Here is a 26,690-nt window from a genome sequence, read left to right as displayed (position 1 = left end):
ACATTTCCCAATGTTAAGTCGGATGGGACTTATTCCCGGGGAAGCCTGTGTGGACTGCAGCTTCACAGCACAATTGCATGCATGTTTACTCTGAAATAAGCCCCACTGAAGCAACTCACTTTGGGGCAGCGTGCATGAGATTGCAGCTTCGGGGGCAATCCAGTGCCGTCTTAGCAACTCCCAATACTTCCCAGCCAGCACTTTGTTGGAGTTCTCCACTCAGCATCGAAATAGGCACATTTCCTCCCTTCTAGAGAACATTCCTGTCCAGAAACAGACTTAGAGAGGTCTGGAGATCATCTCCTTACCCACAGATGCTTGAAGGCTATGATTTGGCTAAAGCTGGAAGAAACTGGCTTTCACATTCCTACTCTTCCATCCACAACGAAGACACTCCAGGCTCCATACACAAGTTCTCCAGGACCAAGAGAATTTCCTGGTCTAAATACACATTCCAGGGAAGCAGCTCCCTATATAAATGAAGCCCATTGAGCTAGCGAACGAAAAGGATGGACCTGTCTTTGTGCTCACAGCACAGAGCATCTTGAGCAGACGTTTTCAGAATGCTGCAGCATTAAATTTTAACACCGACAGAAGATGACTCTAAATAAATCAAATTACTTGTTCCGTGCTTTCCTGTCCAAAAGTGGGAGAAAGGGAAACTTTCTGCCAGAGGGTGCGATTTAGTTCCGGAGATTTTGGGGGGCACATTCCAGGGGTGAGCAAACGGAGCAGGGTGAAAACACCAACCCATTTTAGTGGAAAGCTGTCCCTGCCAGCACCCAATCCTTAAAAACATTTCACCATTTTTAGAACTGGGTGATTAAGGATGGGTCGGAATGGGGCCCCAAAGGGGCTGGACCCGATCCAGTCTGAAGCTCCCCACTCCTGCTTGAAGTGGGAGCCTGAAAAACAAATTCACTGTATTGGAGAACATGCAAATTGTAATCATGAATTATTATTCTTAGTTATAGCAGTAACTGGGTGTTCTTGGCCAGGCAGCTGATGAGAAAAGCAAGGAAAAACAGGAGAAACTTGGAACAGCGATTGTGATTTTGGCTTAATGGGGGACAAAAGGTACCGGGGGACTGAAAGAGTAAGACGAGGCGGGGAGTGAAAGAAAAGAATCCTCTAATAAGGCACCAGAGTCATTCTAGATCTTTCAGAGGTTCTTTATTCAGTGAATCTGAAATCCACACATAAGAAAACCATCTCCATATTGTTTCCAAGACTCCACAAGTGTGACAGAGGGAGATGGAGATGTTTTTGTTGGAGAAAAGTACTTTAACGTGAAGGAGGGAAAACAGAGCTCCCTAAGCCACGTTTCTCTTTTCCTCCTCTTCTGCAGAACACTACTTCTAACCCTCGGAACCAGATTTGCTGTGAAATGCGGGAGCTTTAAGGTACACAAGAGCTGTTCTGGATCAGAGCGGTACAATTTACCAATAGAAACCTGCATAAGATAGCTTCACAAGTTGCTCCACAGAATATTAATGAACTCAACCATCCATTTTTTAAGGCTTTTAATCTCAGGTTTGGACCTAAGACTTGCAAAAGCATGATGAAAGCCTGCCATTGAAAGTGGCTTTCCTTCCTGACCATCACACGCAAACACGGGAGGGTACCATCTGGACCTCCCTTCAGTGGGATGTTATCACCAAGGTTAATTCTCCATCTGGTCAACAGCATCCCTTGAGGCTGAGACTGTACCCTGTGATTTAGGTGTGGACAAGTGTTCCAGCTCGTAGCGTCCATCTTGCATCGTCTCACCCGTGTTGGAGGCGTCTTCATCGGCAGCCTGTTTTTTACTTCGTTTATGCTCGATAATTTGCTGTAGCTGGTGCCCGGCGTAGTCCGGCTTGGTGGTCAGTGGACAAACAGGCACAGCTACACCCAGGATGTCTGACACCATGTAGGGACGGAGCCACCCCACGAGCGGAGTGCTGCCCGGGTTGTAATGGCTTTGCTTGTGATAGAAGAGGAGTCCGTCTACCTGCGAGGTTAACAGAGAGAACAGGTAGACAGCAGTCCAAGGCTCAAGTGGCATGCTCTCTTGGGACTCTCACACACACCTGTTTCCTGCAGGTACATTCTCATCAGTCCTCCCTGCCTCCAGAACATGTAAGTGCCCTTGCAGCTGAATTTAGGCCTTCCTGGACAGGATATTGGCTCCAACAGATAGTGTCAGAGTAGAGCGTATAAAGGAGAGTTTGCCCATTTCCTGGCTGTGACAGATGAAGCAAAAAATACCTGTAATCTAGACAAACGCTTATAATATTTTAGATTCTCTATTTCATATTTTATGTCTGTGTTTTAATTGAAGTGTGATGTGTCCTGCTCATGGCGTTTGACTGACCACTGCAGAACAGGGAATGCTATATTATTAACATGAGATCAGCAGGAGAGGCCCTTCTCCGGCAACCCTCCGTGAAGGATATTAGGAGGGTAAGTACTCGGAGGAGGGCCTTCTCTGTGGTGGCGCCCAATCTATGGAATGAGCTACCCAGAGAGGTCCGCCTGGCGCCATCGTTGTTTGTTTTTCGGCGCCAGGCCAAGACCTTTTTATTTAAACGGCATTTTAATCGTTAGCTTATTTATTGATTTTATATCTTTGGCCAGGACTTCTCCAATTATATTGTTTTTATATTGTTATTATTTATTTATTGTTGTGAGCCGCGAGGCTTCGGCAAATGGGGCGACATAGAAGCTTTCTAAATAAATAACCTCATCATCCTCATCATCAGTTCATCAATGTTTATACTGCCCAATATCCGAAACTCTCACAGGAATTCATACAACACAAGAAAACTATAGCCGAAAATACTGGTGCAGCTACGTGACATTTCAAGATCCATCATTTAAAAGCAATTCAAACAAACTAAAACCATGCAATACAAAACTAGATCTGTTAAAACTCGGCCCGACATGACTCATCATATGCCAGCCTTCTGATTATCACCTTGACCATCAACACGATGTTCCTATGAGGCGACGCTGGCGCTGTGTGGTTTTATTCTTGCGCAACGAGGGGCGCCCGCACCGGCTCAGGTCCTGGTGCCAGGCACAGACTTTCCAGGCCGTCTGTTTTCTGCCCAGGAACTGACCCGACCTGGGCCTGCTTAGCTTCAGAAGGACTGACAAGTCATGTGCCTTCAGACCACACCCTGGGTCCATTTGCACAAGGGGAACACAGAGCCGCAAACACACCCGCCAGCTCGAATTCAGCAGCTGTCCATTTCTAGTCCATTTCTATCCTCACATCCTTCGCACGCACACACAATTTGTCGGCGGAGGTAGCACAAATGTGCAGTTCAACCTTTCTGCGCCGAGCGCGTGACCCATGACGTCGCTAAGCCACAGAGCTGCTGCTGTTTTAATTAAAGATACTGGGAAGGCAATTAAGTGCCTGGAGAAAGAAAGAAAGAAAGAAAGAAAGAAAGAAAGAAAGAAAGAAAGAGTGAGCCATGAAGGCAGAATGTTTCCCTACAAGTATCATCCCTTCTCCACTTTCCATCACAAAACTGGATTATTTTCAGCAGCATCAATATTTATTTCATTCCTATACCGCCCCACCGCTGAAGCTCTGTGATAGAAATACACATGACCAAAATATCAGCAAGACATTAAAATGTTTAAAACCGCTAAAAACAGATGACAAAAACAAACAATGCAAAGAGTCTGACTATGCAACACCTGGTGAGCCTGGGGGGGGGGGGGAGTCCTTAAAAGCCTCAGAAAAGAGGGCCATATCAACCTGGCAACAAAAAGATGACTGATTTGGTGGCAGCCGGGCCACAGTGGTGAGGTTATTCCACAGATGGGGGGCCACCACCAGGAAAGCCCTCCCCTGGGTCACCACCCCCACATTTCTCAGAATTAGCGCTTGAAGAAAGACTCCAGAGGTTGAGTGAACAACTAGGGTCATGACTGGATGCCATCTAGAGGTTTTGGACTACAACTCCCACTGGCTTATTCTGGCTGTGGCTGATGGGAGCTGAAACCGTGCCGTGGGTTTGAATCATGGGCCCTTTGGGGAGTTTGTTGTGGCTGAAAACATGGGAGGAAATGAACGTAATTAAATCGACGGCTTGCCTCAGCTTGTGGGTCAGAACACACATGTAAACTAACAGGATCCAGTCCAACGAGCAGGTCTGAGCAACTGCTCCAACTGCTCCGCCCACATCCTCTGGCTTTGTCACTGATAAATGAGTTAACAATGGGAGGAAAGCACAGCGGTTGGAATCTCATGTCTTCGATATTCACTAGTATTCCAAGGAAAGCAAAATCTCTAAGTCAGCTTTTGTGCTGCACGGAACACAGCTCTGAAAGCACAACAGAATGTGTTCTTTGGAATGGTTTCCCTGCTCCTCGCCCACTCCCCCAAAATCAAGGATTTCAACTCCAGTGCTATTTCAGGTCCAGAGCCCTCTCTGTTTAGAGATACAGAATAGTTTCAGGAAATCCCAAATCATCAAGGGCCGGTGTGGATGCAAGCCAAGGACCACAGAAAGAAAGGGTGTCTCCAAACAGATTCACAGAGATGGCACAGGGCTAAGCGTGGGATGTTTTCTATCCTGCTTAAGATCAGCCTGCTGGAGCGGGCTGGAGAAATTCTTAATAAATCCCAGGGCCCTTTATCCTGCCATCAGCTCCTTCCTCTACAATGCTGCAGCTGGTTGCTCTCCTGCCCCCCCACCCCCCATTAGTTGCTTCCTACTTAAGGCCTCCCCTTAAGCAGTAAAAAAGATTTTTCTATTACTCCTTCTGGTTGACTCCCAGGAGGGAGAGGAACAGAGACTTAAAGAGACCCCGCTGTAGGGCCTTCCTCGGATTCGAGTCGCGGCGGCTTTCAGCTAAATTGACCTGGGCTTTTTAAAAGGCAATTTGTGTGCAAGGAAATGATGACTATGGAAAAGAAGCGGGGAGGGGGGGAAGGCGAGTGTATGCCTGAAGCATGACAAACACCTGGAGGGCTTTGCCCAAGTTCAGTTGCTTGGAAGATGCTGGCCTGCATCTCTGGCAGGCGACGATGCTCCTCACTCTCCTCACTCTCCTCACTCTCCGTGGGAGTCAGCACCTTCCTCCTTTCAGGAGGTCTGGGATGGATGGAAGCAGGGATGGAGGGGGGAAAAGCTTGGATCGATAGGACAGCACCAGGTCCTGGTGACCTTGCCGAATCGCAGCCTCACCGCTGCCGAGCAGGGCTCTGCTTTCTTGCCAAGGCCCAGCACGGCACCTGCGTGATTCCAGAGAAGTGGAACAAAGGGACGCCTGCGCACCTCGTCCTGGAAGCGGGAGACTATGTGGGGATGCGCGGATGTAATGTGAAGGCTTGCCATGGCACTCGCTCTGGGAATATGCCCCACATCCAGGCACTCGTGTTCCCCACCAGGAGCCGATTTGCTGCTCGCTACCCTGGGTAATGGCGAGCCACAGCTGCAATTCCGTTTGCAGATGCTGGTCTGGACTTACCCAGTCCACAGGATGCAAGGGGCAAATGATAGCGTGCTTCGGACCCTTGCTCAGAAGTCCTCTGCCACGGTCTACGGGGGGGAGAAGAGGCATTCGGCCGTGGTGGATCCTCAGGGCTCCGTTTTGTACATGCTCAAAAGGCTCATGCACAGTCCTCAACTTGGCCAAGCTATTCCAGCTCAGCTCAAAGTCTGATCCACACATAAGCTACAAAGCCTTCCTTTGGCCTGAGCGAAAACCGCCTCTGACACGTCTTGGCGTGTTTCTCGGCTACGTCTCACTGACAAACCCCCGGCTCCCAGCTGACTGCTGCCCGTCACTTGAGAAACCCCCCAACCAAAACCACCTTGCTCAGAAAGTCTCATCTGGCACTGACAATGCAGTCTTTTAGCACCAGGTGAAGAATGTTTATTTTGCTGGCATTTTAGTCTTCCAGTCCCTGCTGCTTTCGGATCTGTGACTGCATTTCGAATCTTAGCACTGCCGCCTTTCAGTTTGGTCTCCGAGGTTGTTTTAAACCTTTCAAGCTTTTTGTTATGTTTGATCACGCTACATTTAATTATTGTAACCGATGTGGACTGCCGAGAAAGCTTGGGCTATGAAGCAAATAGTAACGGAATAAACAGCGTAAACACTAATAACAAACTCATTTGCCAGGTGCAGATTCTTTTGTAGCAAATGCAGTGCTGTCTCTCTCTGCGAGAAAGGAATCAGCAGCCCTGGGGGGAGTCCAAGGACTGTGGAAGGATGCAAATCCAATGCCCCACTGCAGAAATTAGGTGTCCCAAGGGTGTGGGGGACTCCCAGCATAGCCCAGGAGGGATAGAAATCTGAGAACGGCACAGAGGATCCTGGAAAAAGCCCGAGCAGCAAGCTCCCACTTACAAGATGTAATGCCGAGCTCTGGGAATTGCGCTGCCTTGCCACACCCTTAGAATGGCAATCTGGAAATTTTCGAGCAACACGTCCCTGTCCTTGCAGAGTGCAGGTGTCATTCAGCAGCACGTAGAAAGCTCACCGGACCAAGATGCACACGCTCACTGAGACGTCGGTGTTGCTGTCCTCCCGCAACAACAGCGGAGGCAAAACACAGTTTCTGGCAGGAAGAGTTTCAGCCCAGTGCGGAGGCAGCACCCGGTTTTGTTTGTTTGAAAATTAAAAATCCAGGCAGAATTTAACAAATTCGGCTCAAAACAGCTGTGCCTTTAGCCAGCTTTCTCCCAACCTGGGGCCTCTCAGCTGTGCTGGACTACAATTCCCATAATGCTCTGTGCAGCTGATGACACGGGCTAGAGTCCACAGAGGCCTGTGCCCGAAATAAAAGTTATTTGGCTTTAAGATGTCTCAAGACCCTTTTTCTGGGAGGGGGGGCTGCCAAAGACTGACATGGCTAGCCTCCGGAAATTAAAAGTGGTCGGCCCTTTTAATTAAGCCATTACAAAATACACAAATGAGGTCTGTACCAATGAAATAGATTTAAAAATAGAAGAATGTCCTCAGGCTGGGCAAACCCTTTCCTCTCCCAAGCCTGCAAAAATAGTGCTTTGCCAAAAAGAGAGAGAGAGAGAGAGAGAGAGAGAGAGAGAGCGCATCATTAGCACCTCTAAAAGGACGGAAATGCAGGCAGCCATTCCCGTCCGCGGCGTGACGGTGTACAAGGAAAGCCCAATTTAGTGCCACCACTGGGAGAATGGCCTCCTCCCTTTGGTGGCCCACATCATTCCACCTTGGAGTGCGTCTCGTGTTTATTTAATGCACTGTCTGTCTCCTTGCCACTGAGTCACGCTGCTGACGCCAGCCTCATCAGGAAAGGAAGCTAAAGTTACCGTCTGTGCAAAGCCCGGGACTTGACTGGGAGGTATTTGCATCAGCATTTCACTCCGCAGGCAGGCAGAGGGGCTTGAACTAGCTTCAGGCCACGGGTGGCCAGATGGGAAGCAGGGAATGAGCCCCGGAGACGCGAGGCGTTCAGCAGGTGTCGCGTGCTGTGCATCACCTGCATGGGGACACCCTCCCTGCGGAGCCGCTCTCAGCCCAGGGACCAAATTCCATGCCGGGAAGGCTCCCTGGGGCTGCGTTCTCGTCACAGGAGTGCCAAAAGCAAGAGAAGGCGGCCAAAAATAGCAGGACGGTATTTTAGGCTGCATGAATAGGAGTATCACTTCCACATCCCATGAAGTCCTGGTTCCCCTTGACTCAACACTGGTTTGAGAGAGGTGCAGAGAAGCTGGAAAGGGTTCAGAGGAGGGTGGCAAAGATCATCCAGGACTGGAAACAAAGCCCTAGGAGGAGAAATGGAAGGAACTGGGCATGTTTGGCCTCAAGAGGAAAAGACCGAGAGGCGGTTTGCTAGCACTCTTCAAGTCCTTGAAAAGTTGTCACGGAGAGAAGGGCCAGGATTGCTTCTTTAGCATCCCAGAGTAAAGGACATGGAAGAACAGGCTCAATTCCAGGAAGCCAGATTCCAGCTGGGTATCAGGAAAAATTCCCTGTCAGGGCAGCACAACAAAGGAACCGGTGGCCTAGGGAGGCTACGGATCTCCTCCACTGGAGGCACTCAAGGTGCAGCCGGATCTGAGAGGGACGATTTAAAACCTGGAGTCCTGCACTGAGCAGGGGGCGGACTCGTCCGACCCTTCCAATTCTCCTGTCCCGTGACCCTGTGATGCTCACACACGCAGCTCCTACAACGGCCAGCAGGGACAGAGCTTGGCTGGGCCCCCTCTAGTGGAAGCTGCACATGACCAGTGCTGCGCCAGATCTAGTCCTGTGCACACAATGCCTTCCCCGGTGGATCAAGAGGCTCCATTTCTGGAAAGGAATAATGAAGCTGGCAATCTTGGCCGTAACTCTGAGCTATGCAAGTCTCTTCGTCAAGCAGCAGCCAAGCCAGTTCTCGGGCTGGCTTCAATACAACAGGTTTGCGACTCTGCTGGGCAATCCTGAGAACAACTACGAAGGGCGCATTATCTACCACAGAAGCCGAAATGGCTTTGAGTGATTATTTCCTGCAAGCCTTCCTGGGAATGATAGGCTAAGGCAGGTGCCAAGAATGCTGTTACAAGATTCCAAGCTCCTCCTCTCTCTCACAGAAGTACAACTTCCAAGAATCCCCGGGAAGAAAGAGTACAGACTGTTAAATCATTTAAAACCTGTGTGAGAGAGATTTCCTAAACAATCTGTCATTCGGTTACTAATTAAAGCAACAGAGGTACAGTCTTATGCACATTTGGATAAGAAAAATATCTCACAGCTCCCAGTGTTCCTGGGAAATATAGGGGGTTTTTTCTGTATAAACATGCATGGGATTGTACCCGAAGGCTAGGCTACAATCCCATGCATGTATCTAGGAGAAAGTGCCCTTGAAAATAATGCTAAGTACTTCCGAGCAGACCTGTGCAGGGCTGCACCATAAGATCTATTACCATGGACCGAAGACTCTGCAGCTTTGAGCTTTCTCTCCTGAGGTGAATCCCCATTTCTGGAACCTGTTTCCACTTCTTTGATCTCCGCAAGGGCCAGCCTCGCATCCCAACTAGCACAATCACGCCTCACGTCACAAAGATTAGAAACAGATCTCAATCCTGGTTTAGAGTCTAAGCATGGTTAGGGGTGAGTAGGCTCTACGTGTCCCGGGGTATCGCTGAACCACAGGTAAACTCTTCGGGTAAGGGCTGTAGAGCAGACGCTTTGCACGGAGAAAAGGCCCCGGGATCAAATGTTGGCCTCGCCAGGTAGGACTAGGAAAGTGCCTGGATGGGGCCTGGATCCTTGGACAGCCAGCGTCACACAGGGCTGTTGATGCGGGACTACATGGGCCATTGGTCTGCCTCCGGATGCGGGGGAAGATGGGTGGGAAGGGGCTTCCCACAGAGGCATCTGGCCGGCTATCTCGGCCAGACAGATTCCGTCTGATCAAGCAGGGCTCTCCTTGCAAGCACAGAAGCGGTCGTTCCATGCCCTTGTACCACTGAGCCAGCCGTGGGAACAACTGGAGAACGGAGAAGAGACCCACCGCCACCCTCGTGCCGGCCGGGCCCTAAGCGCCTCTGCCGGCCCTCACAGGAGTCAGTGCGGTTCTGGAAGGGAAGCGGGGCAACCTGAAGGAATAAATTATCTTACGTAAGCCGTCCAGAGAGCCAGAGTGGTGGACAGGTTAAAAAGATCCCAAATAAATAAATTATATTGAGTGTCTTGATCTGCTGGTCCTGGTGTGGGTAGCACCAGTATTGTTTAATTACGCTTAATCATTATCATGTTCATTATTAATTGTATTGTTTTTGGCAGTTTAATTTTAAAAAATGAAAAAAAAAAAGAACTGCCACAGGTGAGGCCACGGAGCAGATCAGCTGCTGCAGGCAGAAAGGAACCTCGTGGCGATTGGTGAATTTTGTCCCCTTTGAACGGCCACTTGCAGTTTTGATTCCATATTACTGCCTCAAAGGTTCATTTAGTGCGTTTGGTCCTGACTTACACATGACTGATGAACAGTAATTGATATTATGCCGCCATTATTGATTTTGGCCACCCTGTAACTCATCTCAGAAGTAACAGTGCAGGTATGTGTGAAATGAACTATCTGAGTTGTTTCTTATTGTAACGATGTGCTTATTGTAATGGTCATTAAAAGGCTTCCTTGCATCGCCCTGAGTCACCCAGAGCTCTGCTGGGCAGTATGCAGACACAATAAATGCAACAAAATGGAAATGCACAAGCCCCCAGAGAAAAGGAAAATCGACGAGGCGAGGGGAGAGGTTTGAGCCGCACAAATGTTAATAAGTAACTTTGGTAGCCCCGCATGGATTTGTTGGGCTTCATTATTACCAAAACAAGATGTTACTACGGGAGACTTTGACCCCGGGGCTCTCAGTTCAGCGTGGCTAATGTTGGACAAGGGGAAAGGAGATCGTTTTGGTCCAACGTGGGCACATGACAAGTTCTGCTGACGCTGCTTTCATTTGGGTAAAGAGAAGCGACTCAGCTGCTCCTTCTACCACCCTGGCCAGTGACCCCGGTGCCTCCCAAGACGACTTGGAGAGCTCACCCGGCCAGGACCCGATGCTCGGTTTCAGCCCCTGCTGCCCTGGTCTAATCAAAGCAGAGAAGTGGGGTCTTTTCTTTGCGGGTTGGGGGAAGAGGGGGCTCCTCGGACAGGGAAGGTGTGTGGACTCAGCCGTCATGCAAATGTATGTCCAGAGCAGCTTTCCTATTGTCCTAGCAGGTCCTGAATGTGGGCTTTTTCAGTTGGGCAGGGGCCACTGGCCGGTCCAGCGGAAAGAAAGGGTGCTTCTCGAGGACAGCCAGACTGATCGCCCCAAAAGACAGCCTTTGGGGCGGCTAATCGGGCTATTCCGTACGGATGGTCGTGCACAAGGCCCCTGGTCCCCGAACAAGGGGGCAGGCAGTCCTCCCCAGAGCCTCTGGCTCACTGCTGCTGGATGTTTGCTCCACCCGTTCCATCAGTGAGGTCCTAGAGCCAGAGCGCTCAGCCACCCCACCTGTCTGAACCAGATCTCACGGTCTTCAGCTGCAGCGGGGTCGGACCACAGAAGCAGCCGGGCAATGAGTGGATCACCCAAGGAGTCAAGGGCATTTCAAGTTCTGGAATCGTTCTCGAGCAGGGCATTCGACCAAACTGCCTCACCGATGCCCTCACGATCCAGCCCAGTGCGTGAGGCAAAAGGCCTTCCCACTTCACTGCAGATGGCCAACCGTCTACAGCAAGTTTTCAAGTGTATAAGCTGTTTATCCCCAAGCGGAGCACCAGGGGATTCTAATCCGCTGTGGAAGGCATGGAAACCTTTGAAAACTAAGCCATCGTCTTGCACGCGTCCATCTCCATGGCTCAAATCTCCAAAGGAAGCGATTTAATTCCTGGATCAATACAAATATAGTTTGCCATCAGCTCTGAGAGGAGAAAGTTGAAGTCCCGGTTTGAAAATGGTTCTGCAAATGGGGGTCTATGCTGCGAAGTTTGTATATTCAGATATCCAAACCACGGAGTTAACACAAACAAGAGTTACAGGCTCACTTCAAGCTAAGGCTTCCAATTACTGTTTTTCTGGATTGAGAACCATGGTTGTATCAGTTCCGACATCACGCTAAATTCTATTGTTTCGTGCTTACTGGGTTAAGAACCCAAACCATGGTTTGATTTTCCAAGCATAAGGAGATGGTAGTTTGGAGCTCTTTACCTGCTTTAATCTCCCTACTTCTATCCCCCAGCACAAGAATCTCCAGAAACAAAGACACAATCCAGGCACCTTGCCAAACCAGGTACTGTCATGGCACAACTTCCAGAAAGTTCCAGAACTTCTGTCATAAAAACAGAACCCCCAAGAAAGGAAAACAGACCAGCAGTTCTAAGCCATGATTTGCCAAAGGCATGCCTGCAAACTCCAAGTAGGGCTAAGATCCTGGACTCGGATCTACGTGACCTAGGGCTTGCCACAACACCTGGATCGAAATTCTAGCCCAGTTCAGATGTAACCATCTCAGACCAGTAAGCCAATGAGCACTGAATCATTCGGTCAACAGAGCCCTCCTTGCTCCCGCTGTGGTGCAGGGAAAAGCTTCTGGGGTGTGTGCAAGGCGTTTCATTTCCTTTTGCATCCAGAGCAGGGAACTGAGATTCAATCTGTGCTTACGTTTCCTAATATAACCGTAGTTTTCTGGTCTGGATGTAATGGGAAGCTGAGATTTAAAAACCCAAGAAAAGTTTCGCTCTGGAGCAAGAGGGAAGGGAGGATGGTGCAGGAGACCTGATGCTTGTCCTCCGCCTAAGGCTGCGACATACGCGCCAGGGCCCTGCGGCCAGGAGACATCTCTCGCTCTGCCGTACCTGGAGAGGTGCATTATCCCAAGGAAGGGCTGGCAGGAGACCAGCGCTCTTTGCTGCAACCTGGCCCACCACCTGAGGGTGGTCCGAGCAGCAGCACCTTTGCTGGGGAGGCATCCTTACCCCAGTGTCCCTGCGGACAGGATGAAGGGAAGGCCGGGAGGCTGAAGGGCTCTGTGAACTAAACGCCCCCACAGTGGCCAAGGGGATGCTGCCTGGAGTTCCGGGAACTGGCTGGAAACGGCATATTTGGCGTGCAGAGAGCGACAACCTCCGGAACACATGCAGGATGCTTTGCCATGCGGGAAGTGAAATGCAGCGGCCCCTGTGGGCCGGCTGCTGAACCTGTCTGTCGCGCTGCCCAGGTAAGGGCAGAAGCCACACTGCGGTGGGCACCCAGCCCCGCTCTCAGGGGGCGCCCAGCCAGTGGGCCCGGGCGACTCCCCAGGTCTTCTGCAGCAGCAGGCACGTCCCTCGGCGCTTCGGTGCGCTGGGAGCGGCAGGCGGCTACTCACCTCGAAGGGGAAGTCCGTGGCCAGCACCTTGCGCAGGCTTTCAGGCGAACACGAATAGCTCTCCAGGCCCACAAACCTAAACTGGAAAAGGGGAAGAGGTCGGGGCGGGGTCTTGCACGGCCGGCTCGTGCCTCCTGGGGGCCTGTGGGCAAGCGACCCTCTGCACCCTCCTCCTGCTGTGGGTCCACCTTCTCTCTGCTACCGGCACCCGTCCCCAAGCAGGGGTGCCACTTGCTTGCCTGGCAGGCGGAAAGGCAGGGATTCGCGTGCCAGGCAGGTGGAGAAGGGGGGCAGCAGGGCCAGGGGACCGTGGGCAAGTGCCAGCCCTCCCTACTCTCGCTGCCAGTCCTCGGAAGAGAAGCTGTACCATGTCCCCCGCCCTTCCCGTCTTCAGCCCCAGAAGCAGCTGAGAAGGGCTTCCATCAGGGCTGGAGAAACCTGATGCCTCCAACCCACTCTCCCCCGAAGGAGAAATGCCTTGAAAACATAGGGCAGCCACTGGTTCATCTGCATCACAGCCAGAAGTTCAACAGGGACAGTTCCCACCTTGAAATACGGCGGGGAACCATCCCCCGTGAGTTTCTGCCCATCATTCAGCTGTTGGAGCCAGATGCCCAGGCATGGTGGAGGGAAGTAAAGAACCAAAGTTATCTTCTAAAAACAGGAATTATCATTGCTGAAACCTGGAGCCTGCAGAGACCAGCAAAGCAGAGAAGGGAGCTGCACCTGCTGAAGTGCTGTCTGACATGCAGCCAAAGTGCAAGCAGGTGCCACTTTTGTCCCTGCAGGCTAAGTGAAATACGACCCATGAATGACTGCCTGCCATTTACCAAGAAAAGTTCCATGCGCTCTGCTCCGTACCGGGAACTCTGCAGTTGTTTGCTTAGGAGATACAAGTTTGCAGGGTGGCAGAACCAAAAGAGGACCCAGCTCTTGACCCAGCGAAGTTGAGATAAGGCAGCAAAACGATGGAGGCAGCCAGTCCCATGCAGAAGAGGGATTGCTCTTCCTCCGAAGTAGCTGAGGCCTGTCCAGGAGTTGCCCCCCTCTGGTTTATCTTGTGGCCCCTAAACATTTTGGCCAGCATTTTCCACTAGCTCTGCTAGCTAAGAGCCGGTGGGATTTATAGGCCGAAACCTCTGGCTGGGCTGCGGGCACAGACTGAAGCACAGTGGCTGCCTGGTATTCTCCAAACATTTCTCCTTTCCTGTTTTCGTTTTTCTCAGGACCCTGAGAGAGGGGTGGAGGGGTTAAAATGGCTGGACTGAGCCCTGGGAGATCGGCGAAAAGTTCTCCTATCAGTTACAGAATGCAAGCCGTTCTTGCTGCAGCAGCTTTTTCCCCCGCTGCAAAATCGTACATGCACTGGGAAGAAATGTGTCCCTGGGGAAACAGGGAGATGGAAATGCAGATGCAAACAGAGCTCACAGGAAGGTTAAAAGCAATGAGGAGGTCAGCTAATCCCCTGTGCAAGTCTGCCTACAGGAACGGCAGTGCTCAATCGAACCTTCCGGAAGGTTCGGCTTGCATCTCAGAGGCCCCATTTCCGCCTGCGAGACTATTTCTGTATCCCAAAATGGCAGGTAATGGAAGGATCAAGTCGCCCTTCCGTTAGAATTAATCTGCTCTGGACCTTCCCAGCACAGCCCAGCATCCTCCAAGACTTCCAGCCCCCATCAGACCCAACCAGCAGAGCTAATGGCCATGGATACTGGGAGCTGGAGTCCGGAACAACGAGAGGACCCCCACTGGAGGAGTCTGTTCTGTAGCACCCCACACACCAATTTTATTTTGGTGAAAAATGGCTTACCGGATTCAGTCGGCTTTTCTCTCCCAGGGCTCCTTCCTCTTGCATCTTTGATTGCAGCCAGTAGAACCTGAAATCTGTCTGGAGAGACGGAAGGTCACATTAATCCCTGCTGATACCCACAGGCCTAGAGCACTGCCCCCTGCCCCCAGTTCAAGTCTGCCAAATGCAGGAAACCCATCAGAGGTTCCAGGCAGGCCCTACAGGGACGCCAAGAGGAGTACAACACGCCCTCCTACCCATGTTCCCCAGCAACTGGCGCGCTGAGGCATACTGCAGTGGAGGCACCCCCCTCCAGAAAAAATGGAGCAAAAGACATGGGAGGGACAATGCAGTTCGCTTGCAGGTTGGGATGACGGCTGCCCTTCTGGACTCTGGAGGCTACTGAACAGGAGAAGGCTGGAGAAACTATTCCAAGAGAGCACAGAGCCCCCTCGGAGTCATTATCTATTGGGGGGGGATGGAAGTGTGGAGCCCCTCCCGGCCCAAGGGCTGAATCCAGTCGCAGAGGTACTCTCGGGGGTCTCCCTTCAGGGGTGTGTGTGATGGAGGCTAAAGGGAGGGGGCAAAGTGCCCGCAGGCTGCAGTGCGAGCCCCGTGGCACCAGGAGTTCGGACGCGCAGAGACCTTTCGATAGTTTAGAATGGGGGGAAAGTTCAGACAGTCAGGAAGCCATCGAAGGACTGGGTGGGGCCCGGGGGAAGCAGGTGGCGAGATCTGTCCCTTGGGCCTGAGGGGGATCTCCAGCCACTGCAGGTGGGACGTGAATCCCGTGGCGGCATGGGCCAGGTGGTGGCGGGGGGGCTCAACCCCCTTCCTGCTCTCCTTCCCAGCCAGGAGGCGGCAGAGCGGGGAAGGGCCATGCCGCAGGATTCCTTGACGTGGCTCTCGCCCCACCTTGGCAGGCGGATCTGACCGCAGGGATGCGAGCGCTTCGAGGGACGCGGGCCGAGCCGGCAGCAGGGAAGGGGGGCGTTTACCTGGCAGTCGTACACCGGGTGCCCCCGCCAGCACATCACGTCCAGGATGTAGTACGTCTGCTTGGCCTCGTTGTAGATGCAGTCCAGGATGGTGTATTCTGCACACCCCGGGGGGGAAGAGAGCGGCACATGAGCTCGGAGCATGAGATCCACACGCCCCGGGCAACCCGGGGGTGTCGCTGACCCTCGACCCTCTCAGCTCGCAGCGGTTCATCCCTCCTTTGCACCAGGAAGCTCCTCTTCCCTGCTGCCCATGCCAGGCAGGAACGGGGAACACATGGACCTCCACTGACTTCGACTCCCATCAGCTACAACCACCACAGTGAAGGATGATGGGAGGTGTGCCCCAACATGTCAGGAGGGCCACACGTTTCCCATTCCTGCTCTAGGCACATTTGTTCAAAGAGCCACCCGTGTCTCTCAGGGAGTCCCGCCACCTTCCCGAGATCTCTGAGATGGCGCAAGCACCTCTGCTGTGAAATGGCTGAAACGCTGGAAAATCCCAGCTTCAGACCCTAACGTTGTGGTCTGATTTTTATTCGTATGTTATTATTAGCTGCTCTGAGCAGCAGTTTCAGCAGAAAGCTACGATATAAATATGATGATACCATAAACAACTTCTCCAGCTGGTCTTAGGCGAGTTGCTAGCTTTCCATCACAGCCCAGATTCTCCCAAATCTGCAGCACAGAGATGAAAACACTGACCTTCTATGAAGTCCAAGACAGCAAGGTCAGCCCGAGAAGAGGCAAAAACCTCCTGGGAGAAGGACCATTGCTGTGTCCTGAACTGGTTTATTTTGGCATCTGCAGGCAGAGGCCTACTTCACCGGATACACAAAAGGGACCCAAAAGGGCAGAGACTGCCGAGTGGGACAGTTCGTATATATCCCAGGTGGGGGCTATTAGCAGCTCGCTTTTGGACAACACAAGACGCTGGATGGCCCTAATAATATGGGCAGCTAAAAAGTCCTTGATTCTACAGGGCTGCAAGAGAAATGCTCTGAAGCATCTGTGCCGAATGTTTCTTCTTCCCTTTGAAACACTGCCCCCTTCCCAACCAGGAGGAAAAAAAGAGAATTTAGTTTATGTTAAAAAAAATCACCTTTCCCTGTTCCTGAACTGCAGCGGTTGCCCCCTGGCAAAAGAGAAGGAAATCGATTGACACAGAAGCCACTTTTGGTGTATGCAGCCGTGGAACCCTGTAAGGAGAGAAGGAAAGAATGAGCACCGTTTTTGGGGCGCAAAAGTAGAACGTGGACAGTGCACTCTGGTTTGCCCGGAGGGGTCAAACAAATGCACCCCCCCCCCAGAAGAATTCAATTCCAGCAATACTGACTCATGGCCACTGGATGTGGCACGGGATGAGGCTGCAAATAGCTTCTAGGAAAGAAAGATAATTATGCAAGATCATGAACGTAACTGTAGTGGCCCTCAGTTGTTAGAACGGCAAGAGGTGGTAAATGCAGCTGCAAACCAAGGTATAAAACGACAGGTCTGGAATCCTAAAGAATATCCAACATTAAACAAAAACATGGAAAGCCTCAACCTTCAAACACAAAATAAATAAAAAATGGGAAATCGCAGGCATGTGTGAAACTGGCTTGAGCTACGTTTTGTCAACAGACTTGCAACGCTGCAGACGTTCGTTGTTTTTGGAAAATGATTGAAATGGATATAAAAATACCATTCTGTTCAAACGCAGCTCGGCTGGGGTAAAGGGGACAGAACAGCTGTGCGACGTTGGGGATTCCCGTCAGAACGGATCCCTTGCACACACAAGCCTTCAAACGCTGCTGGCGGGAGCAAGCGGGTGGCCCACTTCTGGAGCGGCAGCAGCAGCTGCAGCACCTGTGCCTCACCAAGTTCTCAGAACCAGAGAGGAAGCCGATTCGGAAGCCGGCAAGATAAGCTCCTTCCTGGGCCAGCTGCAGCGGCAGCCCAGGCCACCGCCTCTTACCTTTGATGCCACGATGAGTGCCCTCTTCCCCATTGGACACACCACCAAGAGCCATTCCGGGACCAGATCCGGGGGGACGTCGATCAGCCATTCGGAGAGCATCAGCTGCAGGGATGGGAAAAAGAAAATGCTATTACTGGCAGCCCTGAGCCGAGGGACACGGTCCAGCGTGAGACAGCAAGCAGATGTTTCTCTGTAGCCTCTCCCCAACCCGACCCCCTCCAGATGTGCGGAGACTGCAGCTCCCAGCTTCAGACATGCTGGCTGGGATTGATGGGGGGCAGACTCCAACCTGGAGAACACCGTGCCAAGGGAAGGACACCTGACTTGATAAAAATCAAGCCAGGTATACCAGAACCCCTACGGAAGGGCTCTGAACTCGGAGGGCACAGACGGGGGTTCTACCTGCAACTCTGACCCACGCGTAGATCAACAAGGGATCCTGATTCCCGTCTATTATTTTAGCAACAGCAGGAATACAACATTTCCGTGCTCCGCCGTCTGCCCTAAAGCATATTGCTGGAATTAATAAGGCACGGAGCATCCAGGAAGGAGTGCAATCTTTGTATGGAAAGGCTAGAGGGCCCTTTCAGCTCTTGCCCTCAGAACAGGCTCTTGGGCTTGGAATTCCTTAATTCATCTGCGCCAGGCTCTGGCTGGTGGCCCTCAGGGTCCTTGGACAGAGCATGCACCAGGTGGATGTTGCAGTCCTTGGCCAGTGGTAGAGCTGATACATGGTTCGAGATGCATCAGGTCCCTGAATGCAGCTGGAACAGGCCTTTGCACAAGACCCTCTCGAGTCCCTGCCCACCAGGGCCGGTCTCGACAGACGAGCGGCCTGGCTCAAGAGAAACCAGTTGCATACGTTCCCATTTCCCAGGCTCAAAGAACCGCTGGATTCAGCAGAAGCTCGGAGCAGCTACGATGCAACAAAATGGACAAGCAGCCAAAAAAAATCCCCAGGTGCATCCCATGTGAAGACCTTGAGCCGTGAGAGGGACCTTGGCAGCCAGCTGCTAATGAGGGGAAATGGGCGGTAAGTTTTTGCTCGCTGATAAAAACGGCCTTGCTCGGAGCCACAGCAAAACGCCCACCTCTGCAGCACCTGTTGCTGAGGCCGTGCTGGAATGCGACGTGTTCGCAGGACAAGAGAATCACTGCTTTCTCCGAGCAAGAAAAAAAATAAAAGCAACTTTGATCCCACCTCTGTGTAATATTTTAAAATCCAGGCATTCTAGCCAACGAAGGCTCTATTTCTCCCTTCCTTTATAGGACCACGAAAGAGAAGGAGTCCGTTTGATTCTGGTAGCTGTGCATTACTTCCAATCACAAAAAGTTTTCTAATTTAGAAGGTAGTATGAAACTCAGAATACCTTACAACAATTTAAGTAGATGGGATGGAAGAATTCAATATATTTTAGACCCTAGCTTTCCTGTCATTATTCTAGTGTGTTTCCTAATTGTAACAGTAACAACAACCTATATTAATAAAATAATATAGTGATATGAGATTAATATCACCATGATGCTAAATCAATATTATACCATCCTGGCTTTATTTCTTTATTGCTTCACTCTTTTAACTATCATTTGTGTTTATCCTATTTTGCTGCATTTCTTCAGTATTTTAAAACTAACAGTGATGATCTGAAATGCAGAATTGCTGTAGGACTGAAAATGTAGGGGTTGTTTATCACCGAGTTTATTTCTCATGTTAATGTTTTATTGATTTGTAATTAATGTTTATTATCCCCCCACAGCCTCCCCAGGTATCGCACCCCTGCATGCAGTTCTATTCAGTCGTAGGTCATGCTGATTGCTGATTTTGCAGTTTTCATTTGTTTAGTGTCATTTTTAAGAAGGGAGTTCTTTACAGTGGCTGAGTTTCCTGCAGCTTCCAACCCTGATGAATATTTCCCAAGCTGAACACCTATGCAAGTAAATAAAGCATGTGCTGGAACTCAGGTGAACTGTATAAGATACTGCCTTCAGATTAGCTTTTTTAAAACAAAACCCAGAACACTTCCTTTCCTTAAACATGTTTCCAAATTAATATAATATCAGTGCTTGAACTCACAATGCCTCAGACCAAAAAATAAATAAATCAAATCAAATATGCATATATTAAGGCACTAAATATACCAATATTCTTATTTCTTTAATTGAGAGATGACATTAGCACAACATAAAATGTTAACTGCTGGTAGCATTTCAGCTCAGCCCATAAGCCAAGCTCAGATCATACTAGTGTATCTTTACCTTGTGACTGTCACTTTTTTGTCAGAGTTTTAATAATTTTGCTGTTTTACTACAGTTAAACTGACTGGTTATTACTTATGGTCATCTGTTGCTGCCAAAGTAAAGAAACCTAGAACATAAAACATGGCCTGGCCTTCATGTTCTCATCTAACATGAAAATAGCAGCTAAACTACAACGTTTCCAAAAATATCCAGTCATTATTTAACTGAATTTGCTCAGATTAGAAATTTCCTGTTTTCAGTCCACTGCTACTTGCTTCACAACACTTGCTTAAAATTTTCTTAGCTGCTGTTGCAGATCCTGCAACAGGATTTGAAATACATTCTAACATATTTAAAATTAAATGTCACTACATTACTTGCTTTTCAATCAATACGTTGAGACAGATGGTAAGATAGAAACTTTACTTTGGGAATGTCATAAAGGCAGAATAATATATAATGTGCTAAGGCTTTATCCAGCCACCTCCACAAATAAAAAAAATACATCCCATTAAAGGATTAATGTTACATTAACTACCTTCTAAATAAGCATCTTCTGGAAACTGTTCTGGAAAACCTTTCCTGAGCTGGGAAAAAGTGATCCGCGTTTACTTACAATTTGGTGATTTGTGTATTTTTTGTAAGGACAAACGATGCAGAGGAGTTATTATAGTTTGTTATTATTAATCACTTCCCTGCCCACAAGCAACGGCAAGGATATAATCTTTTTACCGGGAAACTAATCCCTCAAAATAAAGCTGCCTTTCTTTGCAACCACCCAGCACTCACCTGGTTGGCGTACCGCTTCGGTAGCTTCCTCCCAGCCTCCACCTCCATGTCTTCGCTATCTCCGCCATCAGCGTCTTTCCTCCCTTGTTCCTCCTCCATCCCTGTCCAGTCATCCTCTGCCAACCTCCTAGCATGGTTTATATAATCAAGTCGCTTCCTTGATATGAGGGGGGGAAAAAACAGCAAGAAGGAACATGAGTTATTTCCCCCGCAATCAGAAAGGGAAATCCAAAGGGCTTGAATGCTAGATCAAGGAATAATTTAGACAAGTACAGTGAGCGTGTGTGAACTGCTTCAACAGAAGAACCTTACTTTGAGATGAAAAAGTTAAATATATACATTTAATTCCATGTACCAGTTGCACAATACCAGTAACTCTCCAGGTGATGCGACTTCCTCATTTAATAGAACAATGAAACAGCATACACTGCAACTCTAAAAACAAAGCTGGAAAGTACTGGAAAGTAAAAATGTCACAGCATTACCAATTCATACAGAAAGCCAAAGGGAGAAATATTCCAGAGCTCAAACAAACTTGCTAACAATCCACAGTGTGATGCAGATTGCATTGAGAAAATAACGAAGTTACTTTTTACTATAGGTGTCAGGAAGTCTTTCAACAATTCAAAATGTCTAATAAACAGTGCAATTTTATACATCTCTACTCTTGTAAACTGCCCAGACAGATTTGGCTATTGTGGGGTTTGAAATAAAATTTATAATAAATACAGAAGCCAGATTGTCATTTAGGGCTCACTGACACATATCATCTTTTAAAAGGTCTCTATTAGTTCACAGTTTCCAGGAATGATTCAAAAGTTGGTTTTAAATGGATAAGCTCTATGTTATGCCTATGTAAGACTTGCACTATGTGAAGAAGAAAAAACTTGGTCAGATAAAGAGCTATTTCTCCCCTCTTTCCCTCTGCTTCTTGCACCAGAACGCTTATGGAAAACTGATGAAGAATCTTTGTAAAAGCTCAGAGTCTGGGACAATCCAATCCTAAACACATTGGTTTGCATACAAGAAGCACTCCTTACGTCTTCTGGAGCTCAAGGAGTTTGCGTCTTCTCTCAGACTGGTCCAAGGAGCTGTACTTGGACTTGTACTGGGCCAGCCGGGGGTGCGGGGCCGCCGTGCTGTTGAGGTCCTGGGAAACCGCGAAGCTGCTGGCGAGCGCTTTGCTCAGCTCCTCCATTTCTCCTATGGGGCAGCAGGAGAGGGGAGAAGGAAATCAGAATAATTATGAGGCACCTTCCTTGCTGTAGGATCTTAGTCACAGCAACCTTGGGGAGGTTGCTATATAATGAACCATTTGCCTATTTATAAAGGTAAAGGTAAAGGCTTCCCCTTGACGTGAAGTCCAGTCATGCCTGACTCTAAGGGATGGTGCTCATCTCCGTTTCCTGGCCGAGGGAGCCAGCGGTTGTCCGCAGACAGTCTCCGTGGCCATGTGGCCAGCATGACTAAACACCAAGGTTTTTGGTGGGCACTGTTACCTGTCCACCGAAGTGGTACCTTTTCATCTACTTGTATTTGCATGCTTTCGAACTGCAAGGTTGCCAGGAGCTGGGACGGAGCAAGAGGAACTCACCCCGTTGTGCAGATACGAACCGGCAACCTTTTGATCAACCAGCACAGCGGTTTAAACCACTGCACCACCTGCAGTCCCTGCCTATTTATAGGAAATAGTTATTTCCTCCCTCCCAGTTAATCCTGAATACAAGTGCCACTTACGCACATGAGATAGAAAATAATCTTGCACTGTAATTTAAAAAGAAAAGTGATGCTTCTAATCATAGCTGAGAAGGCTGTGACCAACGGTTCTGTGCACCTACCTCTTGTGTTGGCTATCCTATTGCTAACGGGGGGCAGCCACCAGCAAGCCCCCTGCATGACCTTCTTTTTATGCCTCTAAATCATTAAGGGTGCAAGCCAGTGTGTGTTTAGACAAGAAAAGGACCTAGAATCTCCAACCTACCAGAGCCAGCTCCATTGGCCATGGGATGCTGAGAATTCTAGTGTTTTTCCATCTAAACATACATCAGACTGTACCCTAACTAGGCCTGTTGAACAGAGGACTGCTCCTGAACATTAGGACAAATAGCCCCTCTACCTCCTTTCTTTATCAGGGCTCAAAATGGCACTAATGGCGTTGTCACCAGCCACCCCCCACCCCCACCCCACTATGAAATAGAGACTGTATTTCATTTCACATAAATTACATTTAGGAAGTAAAATTCCAGGATTTACTCTAATATCTACCTGGACAAAATATGCAGTCCTAAACATCGCGCAGCAAAAATTAAGGGTTTTTGCAGTTGGCTATACTGTAATTTGCTGACTAAACATGGTAAAAAAAGGCTCTAGGCACTTATCCACTGGAACGTATTCTACAATAAATCCATCAGGCTTGCTTATATACTGTCTACAGTACTAATGCTTCGGAGCCAGCCTTCAACCCACTTGTTTAGCAGGTCATTCAAGAGGTCGGGTCATCATTCATCCAATGTTTCTTTCAGTACTCGGAGCTACTGTTAATGATTTGTTTCTCTGCTGGAGGTTTGTTTCCTTGTATCTCCTGGCTAGCAGTTTATAAACCACTGTGGAATTGTTATGAAAGCAAACTTGGTAGATACATCCCTAAAATAAGCACGCTTACTTAAGGGATCAAGGCCTACGGAAGGCATCCCAGCTCATTTCCAGGGTTCCTAAATGTACATGAGATTTTGTAATTTTTTTTTTTTTAAGCTGCAACCACATCCTTTTGGGGTGTTTTTAAAAAGGCGAGTGGCTGCAGCAATTCCTTCCTGGAAGACACGTGCTTCCTCCCCCCCCCCCCCGCCCAATTACAGCAATGCCAATTTTAAAAAAATGGGGCTTAAAAGACCAAGTCTTTCACAAGCCCCTGATAAAGTAGGTTGTAAAAGCTCCCCCCGCCCTCGGTGTTCGCCTTCGATTGCTGGGCTGCAACTCCCAGCGGGCCCCGTGCTGGCAGAGGATGATGGGAGTTGTAGTCCCACGTACCTGGAGGACGGCAAGCTGGGGGAGGCATATGCCGCGAATCCGCCCACTTCATCAGATTCTGCGTGCGTGATCGAATAGACACATCCGCAGAGGAAAGCCCTCAGCAGTGTTTTTCAGGCATCACAATTCACACGCGCACCTACCCACCAAGACGGGGGGGAAGAGAACGCACTCTGCACATGTTCAGAGGCACCTCCTTTTTGTCGCCGCGCCACCTGCTGTAGGAGGGAGCCGCAGCAGGCCAAGAAGGGGTGCAAGAGGGCGAGAGTGATTCCGTGTGTGAGGCGGAGGCGACCCCGACTCGATTTTGGTACTCCCCACCCGCGGGAAGGCCAGGCTTCGAACCGATCACGCCTTCATCACCCCATCCATGAACGGGCGAACTCCTTCGTCTTCCCCGTTAATAATATATATGAAGCTTACGAAGCAGACGATGGGGAGGAAAAGAAAACCAAGAGAGGACGGAAAAAACATTTAACGTCCGCACTCACCCGGGCGTGGCTCGCTGCGCTCCAAACGGGATTCGAACCGGCGGACTTGAAAACCCACCGCGACGGAGCAGCCCAACCATGTCGTGCTGCTTACATCACATCCGCGCCGATAAAACTCTTCGCGCGAGCGCGGCGCCGCGCGCCTCGTGATGACGACTGAAAAGCCCGAGGCCTCTCCTCTGACGCATTTTTCTTCCGCCCGCAAGGGTTTCTTACGCGCATGCGCTTGGCGCTTTCTTTTCCCTCGGGCTCTTGCCCCATGTTTTAAGGTGGAATTTTGCACTCTGCTCTGCAGAAAACCCCGACGCTGGGAACGTTTACTCGGAAGTAAATCCCACTTGCGCTTGGTGGAGCCTGCACTCCAGGGAACACGGGCTTGCAATGTTCGGCTGTCACCCTTCTGTAGGGTGTATTTGGGAATAAGCCCCCTGGATCCGACTAGGTGCGCAGGGATAGAAAACCCATTGCAGCCTTTCGGATCTATTGGACTATAGCTACCATCAGCCCCAGCCATCGACCATGCAGGTCGGGCGTGATGGGAACTGTGCTCCAAAAAGTCTGAAGGGTGCCCGTTCACCTGTCTCCTGCACTCATGGGACAGATTTCTGAAGGGACATTAGCTTCCCCAGTAGTGTGGTTCTTGTCCCCCATAATTGTCCCCCATCCAACTCTGGCTGGCTGTGACTTGGCTTTGTTCCCCCCGCACCGAGCAGGGGCACCATATTATTTTCACATTGCGCATGTGGTATTTACCTATGTAGCACTGCATTAGTCGGGGTGTAGCCACTGGAGTGTTGGTTTGGAACTCGAGAAGGGTGTTCAAGTTCCCACTTCGGCTCGCACTGGGTGGCTTTGGGCCAGTGGCTGACTCTCAGCCCAGCATAAGAGCCATGCTCGGTCAGCTCAGGTGTCCATCTGGTCTGGCATTCACAGAGGCTCACAAAGCGACAAGCAGGACAGGAGTGCAACAGCATCTCCCGCCTCGTTCCTCAGCAACTGGTGCTCATGTGCCTCTGATCCTTCGGCCATCCAGTCTAGCAGCCACGGACAGCCTTCTGCTCAGCAATGTGCGCAATCGTCCTTTAAAGCCATCCATACTGGTGGCTGTCACTACATCTTGGGGAAGTGAGTGACATAGTTAAAGCATGGGCTTCCTAGTTCCTGTCCCAAATCTCCCACCAACCAGCTCCTGGGATGACCCCAAGAGGGTCTGTTATGAGAAGAGAAAAATGGCTCCACACCACGCATAATCTTCTACACCTCTGCTGAGTCTCTCACCCGCACTTTTTGTAACCTGAACAATCCCAGGCTTTGCACCCTTTCCTCAAAGTAATTAGAAGACCACAATACTTACATAGGTAGGATGCTTACACAGAGAGGATATATGTTCACAGCATCCTTTTCGTTGCTCTAAGTGAGAACATTTAATAGTCAAGTGGTGGTCAGCTGGGCATGTACACGGTCTCATATACTCAAGCTGTTTCTGTCTTAACTTTCGTAAGTTATTATCCTTTTCAACAAGAACCTGCTGCTTATTCCCAAGTAACTGTTTAGTGTGAGGGAAGCAGAAGCATATTCTCTAATCTGTGGAGTATTTCTTTTCAGAGTATTTCAGAGAGTCTTTCCCACATGGAGACTATTACTTTTTATTAGGTCTGGCATCCAGTTCTGCTTGTTGTTTTGCTCTGACGCATCTGGCATGCGGAAGCAGCTATAAAGCACAAACTGTGGCAGTGGGGACAAGAGTGTGTTTACTAACGGAAGTAATCCCATGGCTGTCGGAGACACAGGACCCCGCAAGCTGGAAGACCTGCAGTAGCACCACGATCCCATGCATGTTCAGACAGAAAAATGGCCCACGACATCCAGCACTTTCTGGCCAGTCATGCTGGTTGGGAAATATGAGAGTCGTAGGGTTTTTAACTGTCAGTGGGTAAGCATGCATAAGATTGCTGCCGAAATCCAGATCCAGGTTACGTCGAAAAGAGAACTGCATGAAGAATGGGAATGGACCCTTCCGCTTGCATGCAGGAAGTCCCAGATTCAGTCCAGGGGAGAAACCCGTTAAAAGGGCTGTGTAAGCAACTGATCAGAGAGATCCTGAGCTCACCCGAGCCCTTTGTATGGACTTTGCTTCAAAGGCTTGCCTGATGACGGTTCAGATGCCACGGTAAAGGGCACAATCCACTGCCTATTTCAGCAGGAACCACTCACTGCGGATGCTGGGAACTGAAGCACCTTTTTCTGTCTGAGCAAGCATCAGGTTGCATCCTAGGACTTCTTTCATTTGTTGAGAATTTTGAAGTGTAATCCTAGGCAGGTGAAGAGAGAGGAGAACCGTAGAACTCCCAGCATGCCTCACTCTGCATGGATCAACAACCCCCCTCTCAAACTGTCCGAACCAGGTCAGTGTATCTGCGTGCACCAGCTGCTGGGGAACATGGGTGGGAGGGTGCTGGTGCATTCATGCCCTGTTCGTGCTCCACCGTAAAGGGGGATCTAACCCAGTGCCAATCACGAGCCGCCCTCCCGGGCTTGCATTATATTGAAACTTCAAAAGCACCGCCTTGCCT

At 49.8% G+C, this 26,690-nt stretch overlaps 2 protein-coding genes across 4 annotated transcripts in view; one reads left to right on the top strand and one right to left on the bottom strand.

The window, feature by feature from the left end:
* Window positions 1-1,156: 1,156 nt before the first annotated feature.
* Window positions 1,157-24,204, bottom strand: SNUPN (snurportin 1). 3 transcript variants are annotated; one of them, XM_044438914.1, is made up of 9 exons: window positions 24,118-24,204; window positions 21,640-21,802; window positions 20,600-20,756; window positions 17,570-17,674; window positions 16,715-16,811; window positions 15,613-15,710; window positions 14,636-14,713; window positions 12,826-12,906; window positions 1,157-1,993 (listed from the first exon to the last, which is right to left on the bottom strand). In XM_044438914.1, exons 2-9 carry the CDS (start codon window positions 21,795-21,797, stop codon window positions 1,664-1,666), a joined length of 1,104 nt encoding a protein of 367 aa, XP_044294849.1. In that variant the 5' UTR covers window positions 21,798-21,802; window positions 24,118-24,204; the 3' UTR covers window positions 1,157-1,663. The 3 variants fall into 3 exon arrangements, with proteins under 3 accessions (XP_044294849.1, XP_044294848.1, XP_044294850.1); XM_044438913.1 differs by lacking the exon at window positions 24,118-24,204 and adding an exon at window positions 23,627-24,047; XM_044438915.1 differs by lacking the exons at window positions 1,157-1,993; window positions 24,118-24,204 and adding exons at window positions 4,705-11,346; window positions 23,627-24,054.
* A 2,038-nt stretch (window positions 24,205-26,242) lies between these two features.
* The window catches only part of SNX33 (sorting nexin 33), a 15,891-nt gene continuing 15,443 nt past the window's right edge, over window positions 26,243-26,690 (top strand). Inside the window, exon 1 of the mRNA XM_044438947.1 lies at window positions 26,243-26,522. The gene's annotated coding sequence lies outside the window, so the exon portion shown is untranslated. The remainder of the gene's footprint in view (window positions 26,523-26,690) is intronic.

Source organism: Varanus komodoensis, unplaced genomic scaffold (genome assembly GCF_004798865.1).
Source record: "Varanus komodoensis strain SLA01 unplaced genomic scaffold, ASM479886v1 scaffold33, whole genome shotgun sequence".
Lineage (NCBI taxonomy): Eukaryota > Metazoa > Chordata > Lepidosauria > Squamata > Varanidae > Varanus > Varanus komodoensis.
Note: the sequence above shows the minus strand (reverse complement) of the source record. Positions and strands in the feature narration are given on the sequence as shown.